General features: G+C 32.8%; 1 protein-coding gene across 1 annotated transcript in view; it reads right to left on the bottom strand.

Moving 5' to 3' along the window:
* Nucleotides 1-1,805: 1,805 nt before the first annotated feature.
* PKHD1 (PKHD1 ciliary IPT domain containing fibrocystin/polyductin) overlaps nucleotides 1,806-26,015 on the bottom strand; it is a 621,489-nt gene continuing 597,279 nt past the window's right edge. The window contains 4 exon segments of the mRNA XM_051996694.1: nucleotides 1,806-1,979; nucleotides 1,981-2,315; nucleotides 16,964-17,107; nucleotides 25,682-25,840. Coding sequence (XP_051852654.1) covers nucleotides 1,857-1,979; nucleotides 1,981-2,315; nucleotides 16,964-17,107; nucleotides 25,682-25,840 — 761 coding nt within the window. The 3' untranslated portion in view covers nucleotides 1,806-1,856.

Below are 26,015 nucleotides of genomic sequence, written 5' to 3' on the forward strand. Positions count from 1 at the left end.
CATCAAGTTATTTATTGAAAGCCTGGTTATCTTACCAGGTATCAATAATAGAAGATTAAAGATATCACCCAAACTATTCTAGTTTTTCTTACTAGGTTATTAAGGAGTTTGCATTGAAAAAAAATGTCCTATTTTCAACTACCAGTCTAGGGATTAATTAGAAAGAGGAAAATTATTTATACTTTAAGCTTTAAAGAGCAGGAACTAGTATCTATTTTACTCACCTAAGTATCCATCACAATAGATATTTAATAAAAGTTTGATCTTATTGTATGATCTCTATCATCTACAAAGGGATTAACATTAGAAATAGGAGACTTTTCTTTGAAACTGCCGCACTTAAAAAAATAATATAAAATGAGACTTTCTAATGAAACTTCATTGTGTGTGGAATATTATGGAACAGATGTGGAACACTGCATATAACATCAGATTTTTTTGATGTATTGATTGCATTTACATTTTTTTTCTTCTATTTAAAAATATTTTTCACAAGGGATAGCTCACTGGGAAAGAGAGGGGAAATCTAGGTGGTATAAAAAGCAAAAGATGTCAATAAAATCTTTTGCTAAAAACACATGAATTTGTGTTATTTATTCTATTTTATCTTCATTTATTTCACAGAGGCTTTGGATAAATTGGGTTATAATTTTCAAGAAAGAAGACTCTTAATCAATTGAGAGCCAACCAACAAATAACTCTGCCTTCTGGTCTTTTTAAAGGTTTTCTAATGTTCTTCATATCTCTCTTTTTTCCTTTTGTAAATTTGATCTATTATTGACTGAATTGATCAAATGAACACATTTAGTCCAGGGATGATTATCTCCTTATATTTCCTCAAATTCTCAAGCACTAAAATATCAATTGTAACATGCAAATTTTCATGAGGAGCAAACAGCTCTGGACTCACAATAATCATTACATCCCAATCTAAACAAGAGATAAAATCAGCTTGTTAAAAAAAAGAAGAAGTTACCTTAGTGCTAGAAAGGTTAGCTCTGACAGATTATAACTAGAAATTTTATCCCCTCCTTCAAATACACTTACAGGATGTTCCAATATTTCAATATGTGCTTACATTTGCAACATCAACAGAGTCTTTCATAACTCTTTTTTATGGTTATACATATATATGTATATATGTGTATATATATATATAAACTTTTTTAATACACATTTCTTTGTGAATCATGTTGAGAGAAAAAAAAAGGGGGGGGGACCACAGGAGAAGGAAAAAAAAAACAAAATAGAAAAAAGAAGTGAACATAGCATGTGTTGATTTCCATTCCATCTCCATAGTTCTCTTTCTAGATGTAGATAGAGCTTTCTATCCAAAGTTTATTGGGATTACCTTGGAAACTCTTCTTTTTAGCATATGTGTGTGTGTGTGTGTGTGTGTGTGTGTGTATCTGAAGTACCTAACAAGCCTTCACAGAAATCTCTCCTGATATGTCAACATTACTCCAGTTTTATGACACATAATAGTCATTTAATAAATATTTGTTGACTTGTTGGGTGAAATGTTATTTCTTTCTTGCTAGAATCATATATGATGTTACCATCAATTACAATTGAATAATTAGTGTATCTGTTATAGGCCCAGAATTGTTTTGGCTATAGATTGGACCACGGTAGAATAGGAGAGAAATTACATAACTATTTGAAGCCTTCCCTGCTCGCCATTTTAAAGCAAGTATGCGTGCAAGACACCTTACCCCCCGACACATACACACACAAACACAACCATGCCATTTTATTCCCTTCCAGGCACCTCTCATATCTCAGATTTTCTCTGACCTTGATCTAAATCTGAAGAATTTGCAACATTTTTATTTTTTACTCAAATGGTTAGGCTTCTATTTGATCACAATTATTCCTGAATAGATGACTGCTGTAATGAATGTGGGTGAAAAGTCTCTGACTGCTTGAGAAGTTTTCCTTTCCCAACAGAAGTCCAGGTTACCATTTTTTTTTGCCAGGATGTTTCTGCTCCTGTAGCCTTTGACCTTCTTGGTGGAAGCCAGGATATAGCACTAGTAATTGATCTTGTTCTGCTATTTCATACCCAACTAACTGTGCTTGAGTATCCTTCCAATTTCTGACTTCCTGGATAGCTACCTGATGAGCAGGAGCACTGACAGTGAGAATATGGTCTTGAGATGGAAGGTGAGAAATGTCATCTATTTGGGAAGTGCCTTCTTCCTTGATTTCTCCTTGCCTTTGCCCAGTCCGGGCTGTTCGTCTTGATAATTCATTCAGTGACTGTTGATGAGGCAGATGGTTCAGTTTGCCTGGTGTGTTCTTTTGTCTCATATCTATGAAATGGAATAAAAGAAGAAATAGCTTTATTTATAGTCCTTCAAAGACTTGTCCCCGATATACATGTCCATCCTTACTACACAACATTCACCTTTATGCCCTCTGTGGTCTAGTCAACTATTCCTTACTCTTACTGTTCCTTATGTATGGTACTCTGCTTCCTATTTTTTATGCCTTTTCATCACCTCTCCTTCATACCAAAAGGTACTCCTCTCAAAAGGCTTCTGCCTCTCCTTATCTCTAGTTTCCTTCAAGATTCAGTTCAAGTTATAGTTTCTTCAGAAATTTCCCTAATCTTTCAAGTGATAATGCCTGTAATCACATTCTCAATTGTAAATGCACCTATAAATGCATATATACACATTACATCCCCCTGATAGAATTTAGGCTCCTTGATGATTGTTATATGTCTTTGAATTTCCAGGGATTAGCACACTGCTTGCTACATAGTAGATATTTAATACTTATTGATTATAGATTAACTAATTGATCACTCAGAGTTTTAACTTCCCTCTATTGCCACTTTTTTTTTTTTTTTTTGCAAGCAGATAATCCTGAATCCTAAAGATTCTTTAAAGGATTGGGAGTGATAAGACATACACAAAAATAAATGTCTCTTTTTTATTGTCATAAAGGAAAAAAATATTTTAAGCCTTCTATGAGAAGTCCAAGACAAATACCTAAGAAGGCCATTAAAGGAAGAATCATCTTTTGATTTGAGAGATTAGGGAAGGTTTCATGAAGTAAGTAATTTTTGGACAAGATATTAAATGAAATACATAATGTCAAGATGTATGGACATTCTAGGGAGAAGGAGTAAACTGAGAAAAGTCAGGAAAATATTTAACAGATTAAGGGAATAACAACCCAGTTTGGCTGGAATATGGAGAACGTGAAGGGCAATGCTGGAAAACAATGCTAGAAAACAGATTGAGAGCAGATCTTTAGCAGGTTCTGAACATTCACCAATGAGTTTAGACTTTATTCTGAAGGGGGAAGAGAAGTGTCTTTGAAAGGTTTTAGACAAAGGTAAAAGTGGTAAAATTTGTAGTTTGAAAGATTAATCTGATAGCACGTTGTATAATAGATTAGAGGCAAGATAGAGGGGAGGCAAGGGACAAAGTAGCTGTTATTATAATAGTGTAAGCACTAAGGGATGAGGGTCTGAATTAAATTAGTAGCAGAGGAGGAGATAAGGAATTGATTTTAAAGACATTTCAGAGATATAAATAATATAAAGGCTTTAGTACCATGCTGGAAAATGGGGATACAAATTCAAAGAATGAAACAACCTCATCTCTCAAGGAGCTTACATTCTAATGGTTGGGGAGAAGAGAGAAGATCATATATAAACATATATAATAAAATGTAAAGATAACATATATAAATTTTCCTTTCCAAATTTTACTTCCATTATTCCACAAGAGTGGTCCCAGTTAAATAGGCCAACCTCCTTATTTTACAGTTGAGAAAATAAGATTAAAAAAAAAAGTGGAGTGACATAAGGTAACAGGTAATAAACTGATAGGCAAGATTTGAATACAATGTGTTGATATTCAGTGAGGTTTTTAGTCATGTCCAACTTTTTGTTGAGTTCATTTGGAGTTTCCCTGGTAAAGATACTAAAGTGGTTTGCCATTTCATTCTCCAGCTCTTACAAATGAGGAAACTGAGGCAAACAAGGTTAGTGACTAGGCCAGTTAAGGGTCTAAGACTGTCCCTTAGATAGTAAGTGTCTGAGGTCACATTTGAACTCAAGTCTTCTTAACTCCTAGCCCAAGGCACTCTATCTGCTGTGCCACCTAGCCAGATTCAAGAGTCTTGACTTACTCTATACAAAGACAATGACTTTCCACCACACCTGTTTCATTTGTGATATGAAAACACGTAGCTTCCTTGTTTGCCTTTTACTTTGCTTCATCTCTAAATTCATTAACCCCTTTCATTGCACTTATTGTTAATACAGGCATACCATCCAAAAGTTTTCCCTGACTACTATAACTTCTTTAAGTACTTCATTAAAACCAAATCCCACAGTAAGTTGTAAAACTCACTTATAATATCATTTAGCCATTTACTCATTTATACTGTTTATAATACTACTTCTTAAGCCCATTGCATGTAGAACATAAGCTCCATTTTATATATAAATAATTATTAAGCCATCATTTTCTGATATATACAACTCCTATGATTTTCTTTTACTTTACCTTATTATTTTTAAATACAGGAATATCCTACAAAAGTTTGCCTGACCAACATGGTTTCTTAAGCATTTTATTAAAATCAAGTTTCACAGTAAATTGACACATGTCATCATTTGGTCAATTGCTCATTTGACATCTTTATAACATTGTTTAAAAAGTCCATTATGTGTTGAATGTTTAAATTCCATTTTTTATAGAGACAGGATGGGCTGATCACAACTACAAAAACAGTGTTCTAAATAGTCGGCCATATCACAAAGTCTACTGAACTTGTAGTGAGAGGAGAGGTGTGGAGTGGCTAGATTGTAATTTCTGTAAATACAAAAATTTAATTTGCTGAGATTACCCCATGTGTTGGTAGTAACCCTAGATTTTATTTGTGGAATACTTTGTTAACTGTACAGCAGTACCCTTAGATCATAACTCCTTTCAATTTGGGACATTTAGCCTTTTTCCTTGGTATGAAAATTTCAAGTTCCTTGATTGGGCACCATTTTTTTCTCCTAATAATTAAATACAATTCTCCTGAATACAATAGTAATCAGAGTTATTCTAGATACAAAATTGTCTTCAATATTAGCCCTAAGGCTACTATATTTGCTCTAGGCATGCCCAAGTGATTAGCCCATGAAGAGATCAGGTGTAAAATGTGAATTGGCTATTCCAGGTGCTCATGTACCAACTGTGATATCTGCCTGGCACCAAATCCCTAGCTGCTAACAAATCAGGATTATTTAATGGTCAAAAGACAAAAAAAGTAGATGCAACCCATTAAAAAATGACCAGTGCTCTTTAATTTTTCCTTCGATAAAACCAACTCATTCATTAAGAAGATTCACATCATAAACCATCCACATTCTAACTATTGAAGGCATTGTTCTCCTTGTTTAGAAAGCATTTGAAATTTTTTCCCTTCCTTTCTTTTCTTCTTCAAGTCAGAAACTATTCATAAAAGACCAATATAGGATTGGATTTCCTTTGCACACCAAAAATAGTTTTTTTTTTTAATCTCCCCATGAATTATTTACATGGCAGCTCCAATCAGCAACATACCTGACAGACTCCCCAGCTGAAATGAAAGTTCACTATGTAAAGGTGCCAAGGGAGAATGGCAGCCTCCCACTGCGAGTTTATAGACAGAACTAAGTCAGCACACATTATATGTCAGAGCCAACATCAGAAGGAATCAGATCCTTTGATCTCAGACTTCCACAGGAAGCTTAGATCTCAGACAAATTAGATAAAAAATGAATTTATAGCAGATATGTGTCCTAAGGCACACAGCTGAACACTTGGGTTTTGGGGAAAGGAGGATAGTGAGTATCAAAACATAGAAATCAGTAGCATGTTTCTCTCTCCTTCTCCCTCCCATCTCACCCCATCACTGCCTTGGGGTTACATGCTCATTAAAATAAGAAGATGGGATTCCAACTTACCTCTTCCTGTGTCTTATATAATCCTCACTTTTTTTTTTTAAGTCCCAGAACAACAAAACAAATCCCAGCTATGGGAATGGTGTGATGTAACCTGGCCAAGTCTTAGAGATGTAAGGATAAAGGAGGTTGGGGCTTCCTGAGGGGAAAAGATGTGGGTGATCTATTTCTATTCTACCCAGGAAGGCAATGGCTCAAATTGTGAACTCTTCCATGACCACCCAGTATAGCTTGTCGGTTTTCCACATCTAGACATAGTCAAGTATTGTAGAAAGAGCTCTTGACTTAGGATCAAATTGCGTAGGGTTGAATCTTGGCTCTGCTATTTGCTATCTAGGGAACCATAAGGAATTATTTTGCTTTTCTGGACATCAGTTTCCTATATATGAATTGTGGACTTCAGGTGAACTCTGATGTCACTTCCATTTCTTATAACCCTTACCATTTTTCAGGTACAAACACATATATTATGCATAGAATCACTTTTGTTGTTGTTGTTTTGATTGTAGTCATTTGAGGTTTTTTTAAACCAATAAGAATATATACATGCATGCATATATATACACATATGCATATATACATATGCATACTCACAAATACGCACATGTATGTATATGTATGTATGTGAAACCACTAGATTGTTTTTTAAAGATATCATGTTTGTTTTATATGCAAAATTTTGGTGAATTTCAATTTCCTTGGAAGGGACAGTCAAGATGTTTCAGGTGCCTTCTTTTGAACTCTAGGTTCAAAAGCCATGAAATGGCTCCCCAGGGAGAAAAGGTACACAGGACTCTTTAATTTTTTCAATTGTGTCAGATTCTTTGCAGCCCTAATTGGAGTTTTCTTGACAAGGATATTCAAACGGCTTGCATTTCCTTCTCCAGCCCATTTTACAGATGAAAAAATGAGACAAAGAAGTTTAAGTCACTTGCCTGGGGGTCACACAGCTAGAAAATATCTGAAGCCAGATTTGAATGCAAGAAAATGAGTCTTCCTGACACTAGACCCAACACATTATCGACTGAGTCACCTTAGTTTTATGTTTAATCTGCATTATTAACATTTCTCTCCATCCTCTTAAATCTAGGCAATTAAAATAAATTACTCTCTGATTTTTGGCTTTTGCTAACATTTTAGGTGTTAAGCTGAAAATTTAACAGCTTTCAAACCTTTTGGAGCTGGCTCTGGCACATCACTGATCAGACAAATCAGTTTCCTGCTAAGAATCTCAGTTTCTTCTTTGTGATCATAATTGTGATCAAATTGTGATCATAATGCCTTTTCTGCTTGTGTCATAGCAATTTTGTGAAGATTTAATGAGAAGATATAGGTAAAAACATTTGATAATCATAAAAAAGAAACAAGTATAATTATCATTATTTTACTAGTGTTATGCCACTAGCAAGTGATCAATAAATATTAGTTGAACAAACTACAATGCAAGTGAATGTCACAAGCAGTGTGGCTTAGGAGATATCTTGAGTATATTTTCCCACCAGAATTTATTTTCTTTATAGCAAATGAAATAACAGGTACACCAGAATAGCTTTCCAAACAAGATATAAGAAGCATTTTCTTCTCTTCTTTGCTGAAGTGGAGGATTCTGGATGTATAGTATGGAGGAATGAATATAATGTCAGACTTGGTTGAGAAGTTGGTTAGTTTTGCTGAATTATTTATTTTCTTCTCCTTTTTATTTTATTTGTTATCCCTTCTCCCTGACCCCATCCTCTTCTCCTCAATGCTCTGTTTTTTTCCTTCTTTGTACCATTTGCTATTCCTTTTAAATATAAAATAAAGTTATCAAGTATATTTCTTTCTTTTTCCTTTCTTTTTTTTTTCTCTACTCCTCCACCATCCATTTGTGATGGCTACCAACACAAATATGTATGTATATGTGTATCTGTAGGCTTATATATGTACAATCATGCTATACTGATTCCTATCTATCATTTCTTTCTCTAGATGCAGATTACATTTTCCTTTATATGTTCTTGGTAGTTGATTTGGGTATGTGATACTACTCTCTCTTAATTCTCCTCCTAATTGATCAATGCTTGATGACTCTTCATCTAGCTCATGTCTGCAAATTATAGGTATCCTTCAAGACTGCATTCTGGGCTTTCTCTTCTCTCTATATTATATATTGCTTGGTGATCTCATGACTCTCACATATTCAGTTATTAGCTCTGTATTAGATTTAACATCTAAAATTAAACTAATTCTCTTTTTCCTCAAAACTCTCCCCTCTTCCTAACTTTCCAGTTATAATACCATTAGTATTCCAGTCACTCAGGTGCACCAGCCTAGATGATTTTCCCATATCTAATGTGTTGACAAGATCTGAATATCTTCTTTTATAATATTTCTTGTCTCTTTTTCTCATTTGATGCTGTCACCACCTGGTATATATACATATATATATACACACACACATAGGTATATACATATATATATATATATATATATATATATATATATATATATATATATATATATATATATATATATATCATGCCTTTACTACTGCAATAACCTGAAGTTAGGTCTCCCACTTAGTCTTTCCCTACTTAAGTCCATTTTCCACTCAGCTGTTAAACTAATATTACAAAAGTCATTTGATAATTTTATACCCCTATTCAATAAATTTCAGTGGCTCGCTATTACTTCTAGGATGAAATATTTTAAAAAGTCTATATTTGGCTTTTTAAAAAAATTCACAAATTGGTCTCTTCCTATCTTTCCAGGTTTCTTGCTCCTTACTATTTTCCAAGTATTCACATTTCTTCTCATTGTGACACAGGCATATCTGGGAACTATGCTGTTAAGATTAGATGATGTTTAAGAAAAAAAAAAATACAGGAAACAAATCTACTGTTTCCCAGGGGAAGATTTAGATAACAGATGTCTTCTATCTGTAATTCTATCTTCTGGTAAAATGGCCTCTTTGATCCCCCAACCCTCTTTAATTCAAAAGCTTCTACAGGAACCCCTCCCCTTGTTTCTTCTCTAATCATTTATTAATAAGTCACCACATAAAAAATATAGCTTAATAAAACACCAAGGCATTGTTGACTGCTTAACATAGTTAACTTAAGTGGCATTGATAAGATTCATGTAGATGGCCATATTAGATTATCTAGGAGATTAGCATCACTCCAACAGTTAGCCAAGGAATGTGACTGGATAAATTTCTCTTTATGGAATCTGGGGCCAAGAGACTATTCTAAACATCTGTCCTGCATATAGATAAAGTAAATTATACCAAGGAGGCTTCACAAAAATCAAAATCAAAATAGTTCCAAGAACAATAAAGCAGGCAAGGACATCTAAGGGAATGGTGTGAAGCATATATTAAATAGAATTTTCAAGGATTTCAGATTTGGTACATTATATTTCTCCTCTATTTCCTTAAAACACTCCATACCATTATAATAACACTTGACATTTTCAGAATATGCTATCAGGGGTACTAGAAAGACACCCAATCTTGAAGTAAGGAAGAAGACTCAATTTTTTATCTCTGAGACATACGGACTGAGAAACCCTAGATGTGTTACTTTGCCCAAAACTGGAAATAATAGAGAAGATATTTATTACATTGCTAGAGGAAAATCTATGTAAGGAATTCCCTATATTGATGAAATAAGAGATTTGGTAAACACCTTATGCAAACATACAAATATTTTTTCTATTAAAAGGTACACATATCTGTGTATATATGTATACACATATAAATATATATATATATATTCACTCATATGTTTCTTACAACAAATCCTGTGAGAAAGAAGCAAAGAGATTGCTATTTCCAATTCATGAAACTGAAGCTTTAGCACTTGATGGGATTTGCTCAAGAACATTACATTAGTAAAGAATCCTTAGAATCCAGGGATTCTGAATATTATTCCATTTCTATGATGGACACCAGAAAAAGTGGGAGTATTTGGTAACTGTAAAAAGCTATTCACTTCCTTATTTGAAAAACTAAAATAAAACCTGGGGCTTATTGTGTAATATAAGTCATGTTACACAATATTGTTCTTCAATAGACACTCCAACCTTATGATGTTGTTTACATTTCTTTATCACATGGAAATATGGTGATGTTTGACTATTGTTTAGGATTATCAGGAACATAGATTGTTTTTGTGGATAGGGATAGAGATTCCTAAATTCCTAAAACACTTTTAGGAATCTGTAAAAAATTTTATTGATTCTATCACTAGTATAATGAGCAGAGAATGGTGGCTGATTTTTGTGAAGACACGAACAAAAATGGCAGAGAAGAGGTTGACAATAACAATAAATCAATTAAGCAATACATATTTATTAAATACCTACTATGTGCCACAAATTATGCTATGTTCTGATGATAAAAGTACAAAGAATGAAACATTCTCTGCTGAGACTCAGTTAACATCCTAATGGAGACAGAAAGACTAGATGGGAGATAGATACAGAGACACAGAGAAAGACAGAGAGAGGTGGAGAGGAACAAAGACACAGATGAAGGGAGAGATACAGAGACTGAAGCAGAGCGACAGAGACATCTATAATAAATACAAAGTAAATAATACAAAATAGCCAAAATAGCCAAACATAAAGTAGTTTGAGACAGAACACATAGCAACTGTAGGACAAGAAAAAAGGCTTTATTCTGATAGCACTTGAGCTATATTTTCAATGAAGGGAGGAACTCCATGAGGTACAGGTAAAGAAAGTAAGGATACTTAGGTGATTGGGCAGTATAAAGACATTAATATAAGAGATGGATTGAAGAATAAGAAGAATGTCAGCTTGTCTAAATTGCAGAATTTTTGAGGGGAGTAATGTCCGATTGATTTGGAAATATCAGAATAAAGTTGTGAAGATCTTAAAACATCAATTGATTACATATTATCTTAGAAGAAATAGCAAGTCAGATTTGATCGAATAAGGTAGTCACAGGACTGAAATGTATCTGAAAGAAATTCCTATATCACATCTATCAAAGCATGCAAATGCTCACATTTATCAGTTCAAACCCCAATTTATGCCTTTTGTCCTTGTTTCAATGTCATGGGTCAAAATTATGAAACCAGAATTCTTACAAGGTGTTAAGTCAGGGGAATTGATAAGACAATGGTTATCTAGTTTAGCATGATGATTAATAGTTTTCTAGTTCAGTACGTGTACTTAGTACTTAATATAGTTCCACAAGATTCACACCTATGATAATGTAATTATAATAGAGTATATAACAGCCAGCAGAGACTATGAGCCAGATTCATTCACTCTATCTCACACCACTATGGTGGCAGGCTCTCCTTCACTTCTCCACTGAAACCAAGGCTCCAGAAAAACAACAAGAGCACTACATTTTGGCACCTGAACATGGGACTAAGGATTTACAATCAGCAGTCCAGACTGACACATCCTGAATTCGATGGGGAAAGTCTCTGTGACTCAGAAATTAGGCTAAGTACAAAAATAGACAAGAAAGAAACTTTGTTAAGGGCTAAAGTAGTGTTTCAGCTGAAATTGGACAAATGTTTAGAAAACAGCCTTCTTTTCCACCTCAAGTAAAATGTTACAAAAGCTTAGTTAAATTCACAAAAAAAAAAAACAAACAAACAAAAAAAAACAAGGTTTGATTGTAACTTGGGAGCAGATCACTGAACTTTTAGAAACATTACAATACACATCTCCTTGGTTCTCAAAGGAAAAAGAATTAGATCCAGATGAGTGGAAATTAGGAAGAGAGCAACTAAGTGAATATTACAATGATAATGGCCCTAATTCAATTCCTAAAGAAACACTCTCTATATATAACTTAATACAACTAGCTTTGAGGAATTATATAAGTTATAGAATAAGGAAAAAGAAGAAAGTGCAGGAGGGGGAGGATATTGATAAACTAGGTGAAAAGCATGAAGGATTAGACAAAAAAGGAGCTAAGTACAATTTTGATGAAATTAAGGAGTGTGATGCTTCACAGCAGGAGCCATTCGAGCATTCCTCATTTCATGACCCCTCACCCCCTCAATTAACTCTTCATGGGTAGAGGAAGAAGGAGAAGGGGAAGGGGCAGTGACACAATCAGCACCACCTACGAAGAAGCCTATGACAAGATTACAAAAGGCTCTACTTAAAACTAAAAATGAAGGACAGGATATATCTGATTTTAAAATAAATATATACCCTATTATTCTAGAGTTTGATTCTTCAGGTCAAGCTAGGAGAAGATACACTCCTTTTGATCTGGAAATTATTAAAAATTTGAAAAGGGGTTGCACTCTTTATGGGGCTACATCATCTTATGTTAAGATGCTATTAGAGAATTTGGCTTATGAAATTTTAACCCCTAGTGATTGGAAATCTATAGCGAGGACATGTTTAGAACTTGGACAAAACTTGTGGTGGCTTTCTGAGTATAGTGAATTTTGTAGAATACAAGCCCAATGAAATAGGCAAACTGGAGTTAATATACAAGTTCCCTTTGATCAGCTAGCAAGTAAAGGTCAATATGCAGATGCTTCAGCACATGAGCAAATTCCTGCTGCTGCTATCAAAGCATGGGGCACCTTCCCAGGACAAGATAGAAGGGGAAGCCTTCACGAAAATAGAACAAGGTCCCAATGAACCCTTTGCTGATCTTGTGGGATGTCTGCAGACAGCTGTCATATGAGCGATTTGGAGAAAATACAGCTACAGGAATTATGATAAGACAATTGGCTAAAGAAAACGCTGAAAGATTTGGACTTTAACACCTGGCTATTCTTGTGGTGATTAATCTGCTGAAAGGAAGGCTGCTCCAAGGCCTCCAGAAAATCACTAAGATTATATTTCTATATTACTTGTTTGAGTGGACATTATTTGAACTTCATGTTCATCTAAACAGTTAAAAAAAGGATGGAGTGCATAATACATACATACACAGAATTTGATGCAGAATTGCATACAAGTGATACAGGAAGGAAAAAGAAAAAAGAAAAGGGGAGTTTAACAAAAAAAGCAGATTACTGACAGGGTAATTAGAAAAAAAAATACACACTAAAAAGAATCTTGAAGAGAAGTATGAAATGAAAAAAAAAAGGTAACAACTTGTAACAAAGAATGATGAGGAGCAGAGAAACAAAAAATAGATAAAAATAGATAATTGTAAATGTGAATGGCATCAAATTATATATAATAGGGAAGAAGATAATGGAGTAGAGGAATCCAAAAAATTTGTAATTTTACATGAAACATATTTGAAACATAAAAATTCACACAGTATTAAAATAAGTCATGGCAGAATCTAGAATCTTTCACTTATACTATGCAGGAGTAACAATAAAGATTTCAAACAAGGTAAGAGCAAAAACTAATTTAATTAAAAAAGAAAAACAACATTTTGTACTTGTGCCGTTAAGTAATTTCCATTCTTAATATGTAGGTATAGAATTGAATAACATCTAAATACATTTTAAAATTGTAATAAAATGGTAATAAAAATATTTAAAAAAATAAAAATGTAACACCCCTTTAAGTTCTAAAAAAATCTAACCAATTTTAAAAAATCATAGAAGAATACAAGGTTCTGAATAAACTTTAGAAAAGTTAAATATGATAGACAGCTAGTAATTTTTGGATGAGAATAGAAATGTTCAAGGCACTTTTATAAAAACTGGACATGTATTAGGACATATGATTTTTATGTCATAAAAACAGAAGTAAAACATAAAAACATAAAAAGCAGAAGTAAAAAACACCCTTTACTATCACTATACAATAAAATTTTATCAAAAGGCTTCTGCAAAGTTTCAAAAATCAACCAGGGACTAACTCCCAAAGAAATGGTAGATCAAAGAACAAATCATAAGCAAAATAGAAAATTTCATTTAGGAAAGGGACAACAATGAAATAACATACCAAAAAATGTAGCATGCAAGCCAAAACAATTCTTAGAGAAAATTTCATGTCATTAAACATTTTTATTAACAAAAGAGGAAGGATTTACAATTAAACAATGGAAATATACTCCTAACAAAAAAAAAGCAAATACCAAAAGAGAAATCTTGAAAATGAGAGAGAAAAAAGAAAGAAAAATAAAGCTAAAAATTACTAATTCATTTTGCACATAATTTTAAAGAGCTTTCTCTCTTGGTTTTTTTAATCAATTGTTCTCCTATCCATAAGACGGATGAGTGATATGTTCCATGTTCTTCTCATTTTCTTGTAATATCTCTATTTATAATTAGGTCAAGTAGCCATTTTGACTTTTTTTGATAAATAGGGTAAGATATTAGTCGATGCCCAGTTTCTGCCATTCTGATCTCTATTTTTGTAACTTTTTTTTAACCAAATAAAGGATTCTTATCCCACAATCTTAAGTTTTTACATTTGTTAAGTTTTGCTTATTTGCTTTTATAAACTGATATCTGCTCTATTTCATTGATCTATTTTACTGTTTTTTAGCCAGTACCAGATAGCTTTGATAATTGCTAGATTATAATATAGTTTATGATATGGTATTGCTAAACTTCCTACACTCACATTTTTTTTTCATTATTTCCATTGATATTTTTGACTTTTTGTTTTTCTCAATTAATTATTTTTTTCTAATTCAATAAAATATTTTTTGGTAATTTAATTGTATAAATTATATTTTAAATTATAGTATAAATTAGTTTAGGTAAAACTGTCATTTTTATTATATAGGCCCTGTCAATTTCTGAACAAATTTTATTTTATTTGTATAAAAAGTTTTTTTTTTTAAATTCTGTTAATATAGTTCCTGGGTTTGTTTTGGCAGATGGGTTCCCAGATATATTATACTATCTAAAGTTATTTTAAGTGGAGTATCTTTTACTATCTCTTTTTTGCAGAATTTTGTTTTTGACATATAGAGATGCTGATAATTTATGTGTATTTATTTTATATCCTGCTACTTTGCTAAAATCATTGTTTCAATTAACTTTATAGCTGAGTCTTTAAGATTTTTCAAGTATATCATCACATTTTCTATAAAAAGAGATAGTTTTATTACATTTCTTTTTCTGATTGCTTTTATTTCTTTTTCTTCTCTTTTTGCTATTGCTAGGATTTCCAATACAATACTGAATAATATTGGTAATGGTGGGGCATCTTTGTTTCATACTGATTTTACTGGAAAGACTTCTAGTTTATCTTCATTGCAAATAATGCTTGCTGGTGGTTTTAATTTAGGGAAAATCATTTATACTAATACTTTCAAGTATTTTTAAATTGAAATGAATGCTGAACTTATCAAAGACTTTTGCATTTATTGATGTAATTATTTTTTACTTTTATTATTTATATAATCAATTATTTTAATAAGTTTTCTTTATATTAAACAAACCCTACATGCCTGGTATAAATTGTACTTGATCATAAAGTATATAATCTTTATAATATATTTTTACAATCTTTTAGCCAGGATTTTATTTGAATTTTTGCATCCATATTCATTAATGAAATTGGTCTATACTTTTCTGTTAATTAAAAAAAAATATGACAAAATTAGGCTTATATAAACCCTCATATCTTATGCCAAAATACTTCTAAAAGATACATGTCATAGACACAAAAAGGCAAATAGAAACAAATGAGAGAAACAAAGAAGAAATTACTTTTCAGAACTATGAAAAGAAAAAGGAGGAGGAAAACAAAAAGTAAAAGGAATGGAGAAGAAACTGTGCTACCTGATTTACAAATATTATCTCATTTGAATCTCACAGCTTTCTGATATAGATAGTATTTTTATCCAAAGAGAGATTAAGTAACTTAGAGATTTGACCAAGTCTTCCTGACTATAAGCCCAGTACTCTATCCACTGTGCTTCCTATTCTAATAGGTGGATAATTTATGATCAAATGAAGGATAGAGAGTAACTTGCATGATAAAATAAATTATTTTGATTATATAAAATTTAAAAAATTTCCCCTCTACAAACAAATCCAATATCAATAAGAACTGAAGGGATAAAATTGACTGGAAGAGAAGTTTTGTAGCAAGATTTTCTGGTAAATTTTCTGCTCCTATTTCTAAGATATATAAAGAATAAATTTAAATTGATAAATAATCTAGTACATGCAATAGATCTCAAGGGAACCAATCTAAGCTATTTATAGTTATATGAAAAAAATTCCATCATTCCTTCCTTCCTTCTTTCTTTCCTTTCTTCCTTCTTTCTTTCTCTCTTCTCCCCTTCTCTCCTTCTTTCCTTCTCTTTCCCTCTATCTCATTTTCTTTCACTTTTCATTTCTTTCTTTATGTTCAATGGATTGGAGAAGTGGGAAAAGGACAAAATAAAAAATTACAATAAAATTTAAAAGCTAATTACTAAAACTATGCAACAGTGCTGTGCACATCAATAGCATTCAAGATGATACTTGGTGATTCAAAAAAATGAATGGCAAAGTAATGCTACTGAAACTATTTTACCCTTGCTATATGACTTCCATTAATTTTGCCACTTCATTTCTTCTGGTTCTAATTCACTTGACTGGCAAGATTATCACTGCTATTTATTAAGATGTGTATTCAGTAACATTATGCCCTTGCCAATTCCCCAATACTCTTCCCAACTCAGGCATTTCTGTAACAGTTGAGAGAAATATTGCTTGGGCTATTAAATTAATTATTTTCATTTAGAGGCATCATGGAATGGTGAGTTGAGCTTAGTATCAGGAAATTGTACTCAAAACTAACACTTCAATGCCGTTTTACCCTTAAATTGTCAGTCATTTACCCTCTTAGGGCTCCAAGATATTCCCTAAAACTTATATTACTAAATCAAAGGCTGCATGAGATATCTCTTGGTAGAAAGCATCAATCTGTTGTGACATCCTCTATGCTAGTCAAAACCATCTGAATTTGCATCACCTTCTGGTAAGGTAACTTTTAAAAAAATAATGAAGGAGGACCCATAATATGTGACTTAAGAGCTGAGATAAGAGAAAACCCACATCATGTGCACAGTTGTTACAAAAACCCCTCAATTTTAATACTTACATTGTTGTGTCATGGTGGCCTTTTTTTCAGTCTCTTCCAGTTTTCCTTGATGTCTCATGTGATGTATATGATGTTGAGTTATGTTCTGAGGAATTTTCTTTTTGTCATCTTCCTGAACTTCAGAAGTCTCTTCAGTTTTTGTTTCTGTGCCAATGAAAAAATGCAACACATTTGGCACTTTGGGGGATGAGAACTATATATCTTAGCATAGAGCATCTTTTCAAAGTAATGCTTTCTCCTTTTTATATATGGCTGGCCAGAAAAGAGATACCACCTAAATTCTAATAGACAAACAGGGCATAAACTCAAAGTAAAACTATGATGGTTTGCTCATCTAGATTCTTAAAATAGCAAAGAATAATTCATCTGCATATCTTCATTTTATAGAGAAAAAAAACTGAGACAAAGAAATTGAGCAATTTTCCCATGTCCTCATGACAGATAACTAGCAGATTCAAAAAAAGCACTAAACCATGCAGGGAAAGCAGAAACTGTTGCCAAAAAACCTGAACATAGCATCAGATACATTCCTACCTTTCAGGTGCTTGATTTATAAACAGGGAGATTCTGAACTATCATCCCTACTATTTTTAGATTGGCCAATGATACTGTGGCTTATTGCTTAGTCAACTAGTCATCTCTGACTTTTATGAACCCATCTGAGTTTTGGGTTTGTTTGTTTTTTTGTTTGTTTGTTTTTGGCAATAATACTGAAGTGCTTTGCCCTTTCCTTCACCAGCTCATTTTATAGATGATGAAAACAAGACAAATAGAGGTAATTGAGTAACTTGACTAAGATAACACAACTAGTAAGTGTCGAATCAGATTTGAATGCAGCTCTTCCTTATTCCAGACTGAGCATCCTATCTACTATGATACCTTGCTGCCTTTCATGCTATGGTAATTGATATTTATATTTTAAAAGGCAGGTTAATAAGATAGTCAAGTGAGACATGTTTTGCTACTCACGAGGTATCCAGTAACGTAGTGGACTTTTTTGTGTATCTAAATTTGTGTTTCATTATGCCATGTCTTAGGCATGTCATGGACGAAATATTGAAAGGTCAATAAGAGCTGCATTCTTCACCACATCTTTTGAATAATTTTCCAGTTTCACAGGCAAACTTGTATCAGAGAATATGAAATACTTGTAATTAATGGTCATAGAGTATATGTCCCAAGAATATACATGGTTGGTCTTATCCTTGCTTCATTCAGGTCACAAACTAAGAAAGATTAAGTGATCTGGGGTAATAAACAAGTACTCAGGGTGCAGCTGGGTGGTGCAGTGGATAGAGCACTAGCCCTGAAGTTAGGAGGACCTGAGTTCAAATTTGGTCTCAGACACAACACTTCCTAGCTGTGTGACCCTGGGCAAGTCACTTAATTCCAATTGCCTCAGCAAAATAAATAAATAAATAAATAAAAGATAAGCATGTATTCAGGTTGATTGAATAAAACTGTACAAAGTCTACAGAGAAAGATAAGATAATAACTTACATGAAAAGTAAGAACACTATATATTATCTACATGTTATCTCATTTAAGACCATGTAAGGTACATATATGTGTAAACAGTCAGGTAAGAAATGTACTATCATTCCCTACATTTTTCAGATGAGAAATTTGAAACTGAAAGCAATTAAGTGACTTTTGCCCAAAATATCTGAGGTAGGATTCAAAATCAAATATTACTAATCCTAGGACCAGTGATTTATCCATTTCAAAACATAGATTCTATCAAGATAGTATCACATCTATCTCTTAATTATTTAATGAGTATTTACATTGTTTTGACAATCAGATTAAGTTACTTGAATATAGAAAAAATTTCATAATGTCCAGTGCCCAGTAGACAGAATGGTTTGCTAATATATATATATTTGTTGGCTGATTGATAGTCTAAAAGATGGAATATGGTATAAGAAGCCAAGTGGCTTATCCAACAGCAGCCCTGATAAAGCAGCACAAGTCACTTTGAAAAGTAAGGGAATGTTGAAAATAGGGATAGGTAGCACAATTAAAGTTTTAGTAACTAATCCTGGATATTAGGAAGATTCCTGGATACCAATTTGACTTGTTCCAGGAGTCAATTCAGATTTTTTTGGGCAAATCAGGAATAAGGACAGGGTTAAAAATCTGAGAATGAGAAGAACAGACTGATAAGATATATTAGTGGACTGGTCAATTTTGTTTTCTTCTTCTTTCTTTTAAGACTGTACTAGACTTTTATAGAAACAAATGTCATTTCTACACTAGCACCTTGACACTTATTATCTGAGAAAATGCCAGAGTGCTTTGTATCTTTGCGCCACTGGATTTTTGGAAAATAAAATAAAAATCTGCTGGGTCTGTGTATTTTCTAGTGATTATTTCAAATAATCTACTTTGCTGTGCTGGGGAAGAAACAGCCTAAGAGAAACACCTGCAATCACGCATATAAGGCTACCATTAGAAGGCCTCTAAATGTGCTCATGTTTCAGAGCATGAAGTAAACACATTCTCCACACATAGCCTTCAGCTCCATCCCTGTTGCCACTGAAGACTTGCTCATATTACAGTGGAAACTGTGTTACCAAGAAGTGAACATCGTTCTCATTAAACAGGAGGCTGACACAGTTTCCCTAGCAAAGGTAGCGAGACGGCTATTTTCAGTGATGATGGAGCTGTTAAAGCCAGCTTGAAAATCAGCAAGGGACTGACACTTTTGCTTTTCCACATGCTAAATGCTATATGATCCAGCTATACCTACAAACAATAGACAAGGCCCCCTAGTCTTAACCTTTTCTATCAGAATGTCTTAGAGGAAGGTTAAAAATGACATGAAAATAAAAATACTGAACCATTTGCCTAAAATAGTAAAGCATACTTGGTGCTTTGCTCCTTCATGCTATTGATTTTTTTATTTGTTTTTATTTATTTATTTTTTTAATCGAGCTAATATCTATAGGAGCACTTGCTGTTACTATTGGCAGATGCTGGTTTTCTCTGATGAATATGGGAAGAAAACAGAATTGGTGATGTATAATAAATTTGGAAAAGGGCATAAGTAAATATAGGTGAAAATAAAGAGAATGTTGGGGAATCTAATGATTTCTGAAAACTATTGTCAAAGTTGGATTAATAGCCTTTAAAAGTGGATGAGAGTGACTTGATGGGGTTCATTCACAAAAACCTGGCAATTTGGAGTCATATCTTCCCTATCCTTCTACAGTTTACTCTTGGCTTTGAAAACAATCCAATATGTGCCCTGAGAAAAGTCATAGATTTCCAAGGGTAGAGCCAACATGGTAGAATGAAGTCAGGAAGCTTCTTGAGCTCCCCCAGTTTACCTTGAAAACCATATGAAACCAAGCCTCTGAACAGAATTTGATGGAATGAAAGCACTCTCCTGGTCAAGATAGTTTGGAAAAACTTCAAGAAAGGTCAGTTTCACTGGAGATCAGACAGAGTGAGAAAACTGGTGAGAATATCTTAATAAATCAGCAACTGAGACCCTTGGTTCTGGCTTAATGGTGGAACAAACCAATGAGGCAGTCCCCAGTGTCAGCTCAGAATAATTCTTGGAAACCAGGTTGTTTCCTGGAAAGAGCAGATAAAGCTACCCCCTGCAAACACAAGGAGCTTCTGTGTTCAAAGCAAAAGCTCAGAGCTGCACAGGATGGAACAATGCTCCCTTTATTCCAGGAGCAGAAATACCCCCCCCCCCAAAAAAAGGAAAGAAAATGAGCAAGAAACAGAAAAGAACCTTGATCATTGAAAGCTACTATGGTGACAGGGAAAACCAAAACATCAACTTAGATAAGGACAAAATGTCTACAGAGAAAATCTCAAAAAGTGATATCAATTGGTCTGAAATCCAAGTAAGCTTCTTGGAAGAGCATATAAAAGACTTTGAGGCAAATAACAGAGGTAAAAGAAAAAAAAATGAAAAAAAAAAGAGAGAGAGAGAAAAATGAGAGTCAACTGCTTGGAAAAGGAAGGGGAAAAATTGATTGAAGAAAACAACTCCTTAAAAAATACAATTGGTCAAATGCAAAAAAAAAAAAAAAAACCCACCAGGTTGAAGAAAACTTGTTCCAAAGTAGAATTAACCAAATGGAAAAACAGATACAAAAGCTAGCTGAAGAAAACCACACACTAAAATTTAGAATGGGGCAAATGGAAATTAATGATTCTATGAGAGAGCAAGAAGCAGTTGAACAAACTAAAAAGAATGAAAAAAATGGAAGAAATATAAAATGCCTCATTGGAAAAAAAAAACAGCTGACCTGGAAAATAAATACAGAAGAGACAATTTAAAACTTATTGTACTCTTGAGAGTAGGATGCAAAGAAGCTTCAGCCTCTGCACGTTGGGGAACACAGGATTTTCTGGACTGCATCCCTCACCTGAATATTCTCTCTAAGTCAGGATTAGCTCATATATGGTTTTTTCTCATTTTTCTTTCACGCTCAATTCACCTACTCATTGTCCATGAAAAATCATGGACAGTGATTCAACTCTTGCATCTTAATTCCTCCTGTCTCTCTTCTTTCTTTTCTCTAGCCAATCTAAATCAATGTTTACCACATTTTTTTTCAATGTGGGAAGATGGGAAAGGAGCAGGTGGCTTTTAGGCAGAATTTCTTCATCTTTGGGAATAATGTTGTCTGCTATTAATTCATAAATATTTTGCTTTGATTAGGTTCTTTCTTTTTCTTCTTTTTACATTTTTAAAAAATTTTTGACTTTTGTTTTTTCTTTCTTATCCATACTCATAATTAAGAAAATACATATGAAATTATGCAAAACATTTCCATAAAAGTCAAGTTGTAAAAGAAAACATAGATCTTTCCTTTATCTTATATATAAGATTTGAATTAAGATTGTCTGAAGCTTGATCTCATCAGTTTTGGCTCAAAGAGGAAATAACATAATCATTCAATTGGATATAGAAATTTACCTAACCCTATAAAGAAGTAGGATGGGAAAGAGGAAAGAAAAGAGGGCAGAAACAATAAAGAACAAAAAGGTAACAGAAGGAGGGAAGAGTAATAAAAGAAAAGATAGTGGTGTAGTGGGTAAAAAAAAAAAATCAACCCTACTAAAGAGAGGGTGGAAAGAGAAAACAAAAGTATATACAGGGTAGAAAATAGATTGGAGAGAAACATAGAGTTGGTAATCATAACTGTGAATGTGAATTGGATGAACTCTCCCATAAAATGGAAGTAAAACAGAATTTTACAATATGTTGTTTACAAGAAACACATTTGAAACAAAGATACATATAGAGTAAAGGTAAAAGATTGGAGCAGAATTTATTATGCATTAGCTGAAACAAAAAAAAAAAAGTAGGGGTAGCAATTCTGATCTCAGATAAAGCAAAAGTAAAAATAGATCTAATTAAAAGAGATAAGGAAAGAAAATATATAGTGATAGATGGTATCGCAAGCAATGAAATAGTAATAATATTAAATGTGTATGTACTATGTGGTTGAGCACACACATTGTTAAAGAAGATATTAAGCCAGTTACAGGAAGAAATAGAGAGCAAAACTATATTAATGGGGGACTTCAGATTTTCCTCTCAGAATCAGACAAATCTAACCACAAAATAAATGAGAAAGAAACTAGGGAGGTTAATAGGATCCTAGAAAATCTAGATATGATAGACTTCTGGAGAAAATTGGATAGAGATAGAAAGGAATGAACCTTTTTCTCACTATTACATGGAACATACACAAAAACTGACTATGTTAGGGCATAAAAACCTCACAATACAATGCATAAAAGCAGAAATAGTAAATGCTTCCTTTTCAGACCTCAATGCAATAAAAATCATATTCAAAAAAGGGGCAAGAAAAGAGAGATTAAAAAATCAATTGGAAATTAAATAATGTAATTCTAAAAAATGAGTAGGTCAAACAACAAATCATAGAAACAATTCATAATTTCATCCAAGAGGACAACAAGACAACATACCAAAACTTATGGTTTGCAGCCAAAGTAATTCTTAGGGGAAATTTTATGTCTCTATGTAGCTACATGAATAAAATGGAGAAAGAAAAGATCAATAAATTGGCCATGCAACTAAAAAAGCTAGAAAAAGAACAAATTAAATCCCCCCAATTAAATACCAAATTAGAAATTTAATAAAATTGAAACTAAGAAAACTATTGAATTAATAAACAAAAGTAAGAGTTGGTTTTTATGGAAAAAAAACCAATAAAATAGATAAATCTTTGCTTAATTTGATTCGAAAAAGTCAAGGGGAAAAAAAATCACCAGTGTCAAAAATGAAAGGGGGGATCTTGTCACCAATGAAAAAGAAATTAAAGCATTATTTTGCCCAACTGTGTGGCATCAGATCTGACATCTAATCAAAATGGATGAATATGTACAAAAATATAAATTGCCCAGATTAACAGAAGAGGAAATAAATTATTTAAATTGAGCCATTTTAGGGAAAAAAAATTGAATAAAGCATCAATGAACTCTAAGAAAAAAATTCCAGGGCCAGATTAGAAGTGAATTCTACCAAATAGTTAAAAAAAAAAAAAAACTAATTCTAATACTATGTAAACCATTTGGAAAAATAGGTAAAGAAGGATTCCTGCCAAATTCCTTCTACAACACCTATGGTACTGATGCCAAAACAGAGAAAGAAAATTACCAATCAACTTCCTCAATGAATATTGATGCACAAATTTTAAATAAAATATTAGCAAAATGATTACAGTAACTTATCAGCAGAATAATATACTACGACCAAATGGAATTTATACCAGGAATGCAAGGCTGGTTCAATATCAGGAAAACTATTACCATAATCAACTATATTAATAACAAAACCAACAGAAATGCAGAAAAAGCATTTGACAAAATACAGTACCCATGAGAACATAGGGATAAAGGGAGCTTTCCTTAAAATAATATGCAGTATCTATCTAAAACCAAAAGCAAGCATTATTTGTAATGGAGAGAAGTTATATGCATTCCCAATAAGATTGGGGTTAAAAAAAAAAAAAGGATGTCCATTATCACCATTGTTATTCAACATTGTAATAGAAATGTTGGCTTTAGCAATAATAAAAGAGAATCATCCATAGTCTTTGACTAGAATGTTAAAGGATTCCATGACACTTAAAAGATTAAGAACCCCTGCTAAAAAGATATATGGGACCACATATATCTAATTCAGTGATGTTGAAGCTGGTCATTGAGTCCATTCTTTTGCCTTCAGGCATCAAGGGATCCTATTCTTAAAGGATTCAATGTTCATTTCAGCTGAGATATATTACATGATTTTGTTACTGTACAGCTATGAGAAAGAAAAGGTCTGCATAGGGTAGTAAAAACTAACCACATTTTCAATATACTTTTTTGAATTTGATTTTTCAATTATGCTCATATGTATCCTCAGTTCATTTTTACCAACCATTGCAATTATTAGGGCAAAAACTGAAAATGAGAAAACTGAGGCTCAAGGAAAAATAAGTGACTAGCCTGAAGTCACACATTTGGTTAGTGGACAAACTGGGATTTTAGAAGTTCTCTTGTCTTCTAGTGCTGTATTCATTCTCCTGATTGTAAGGATACAACACTTTCTTGGAGAGATATTTCAGTGTTATCCAACTAATGATTTACCTTCACACACATTACAAGCTAGTTGTTCTAAATAACAATAATAAAAAATAGTGTCTTTATACATGGGGATATTTACTAAGTATGTGGTATTTTCTCATTTGATTTTCATAACAATCTTCTGAAATAGACAGGAAAATATGATTATTCTCATTTTTCAGACAAAATGACTTCCCAAGGATAACAAGTAGAAAATCAAGATTCAGACCTGAAGTTCAGACTAAATTCATCCATTAAAACAATTCTGTATGCCAGAATCCAGGTTTGATGCTGGTAATATAATTCCTGGTTTTGGGAAGCTTATGTTCTTTGGGTAGGAAACCCATTCATAGACAACTAAAGATAGGATATGTACAAGATATACACACAAATACTTGGAGGTACTGACATTACAACTTGAGGAATCAGAAAAGACCACTATAAACCTTAAACTGCTTAAACTAGTGGTAGTCAGGAATAACTAAGTTAATGATCTCTATTTTTTTTCAGTTGTCCCCCTCTGTATTAGATACCATTTACATTTTGAGAAAAAAATTAAAAGGGACCTTCTTTCATTCTTCAGCACCATGGTCAGCAAAGATGACAGGTATGAAAGCAGTCATTGCTGGTGGGGTTGTAGGAAGTTACACATATCTTTTGTAGAACTGTTTCTGGGGATGAAAAATCCTACATACAGTCTCACCATACTTGGAGAAAATAATGCCTGTTAACTTGCACAGGGTCAACTTTTATTTTTAAGTCAGGAGTTTCTAAACTTTTATGTATCTTGGCCCCCTTTTCTTAATCTGGTAAAAATCTATGCACTCCTCCAAATAACAGATTAAATAAAGAATTTAAGATTATAAAGAAAACAATTATATTGACATATAATTTTTTAAATATATTTTCAAAAAAAAAGTTGATGAATCCCAGATTCTCTAAATCCATGAAATAGGCTTTGGGGGCTCTCTATGGCCAGTTATCAATACAATATTTCAAGAAATCTCATCAGTGAAAAAAATATTTTTACTTATAAGAAAACAAGACATTTTAATTAATGCGTGCATTCTACAGATCAAAAGTTTTTTTCTTCTTTTGGGAATGCAAACTTACTTTTAATTTTTCTTTTCTTAAACCAACAAAACACCAGAAAGCACAAAGCAACCCATGAAACAGCTGAACACAAAACAAGAGTCATAAGGATGGTAGATTTTTCTCCCTTGTTAACAGGAAACACAGTAAATGGGCCAGATCGAGCAGTAAATTTGGCACCTGAAAATAAAAACAAATAATTAAATTATTCTGTAAAAGAAGCAAAAAACCAAAATAACCAAGATGAAAGATTATTATTTCTGGGAAGCTTTTATCTATTAAGTAGAGCATTTGTTCATTCATTTATTCAACAAATATTAATTGAGCACCTCTTAAGTGCAATACATTGTTCTAC

Source organism: Antechinus flavipes, chromosome 4 (genome assembly GCF_016432865.1).
Source record: "Antechinus flavipes isolate AdamAnt ecotype Samford, QLD, Australia chromosome 4, AdamAnt_v2, whole genome shotgun sequence".
Lineage (NCBI taxonomy): Eukaryota > Metazoa > Chordata > Mammalia > Dasyuromorphia > Dasyuridae > Antechinus > Antechinus flavipes.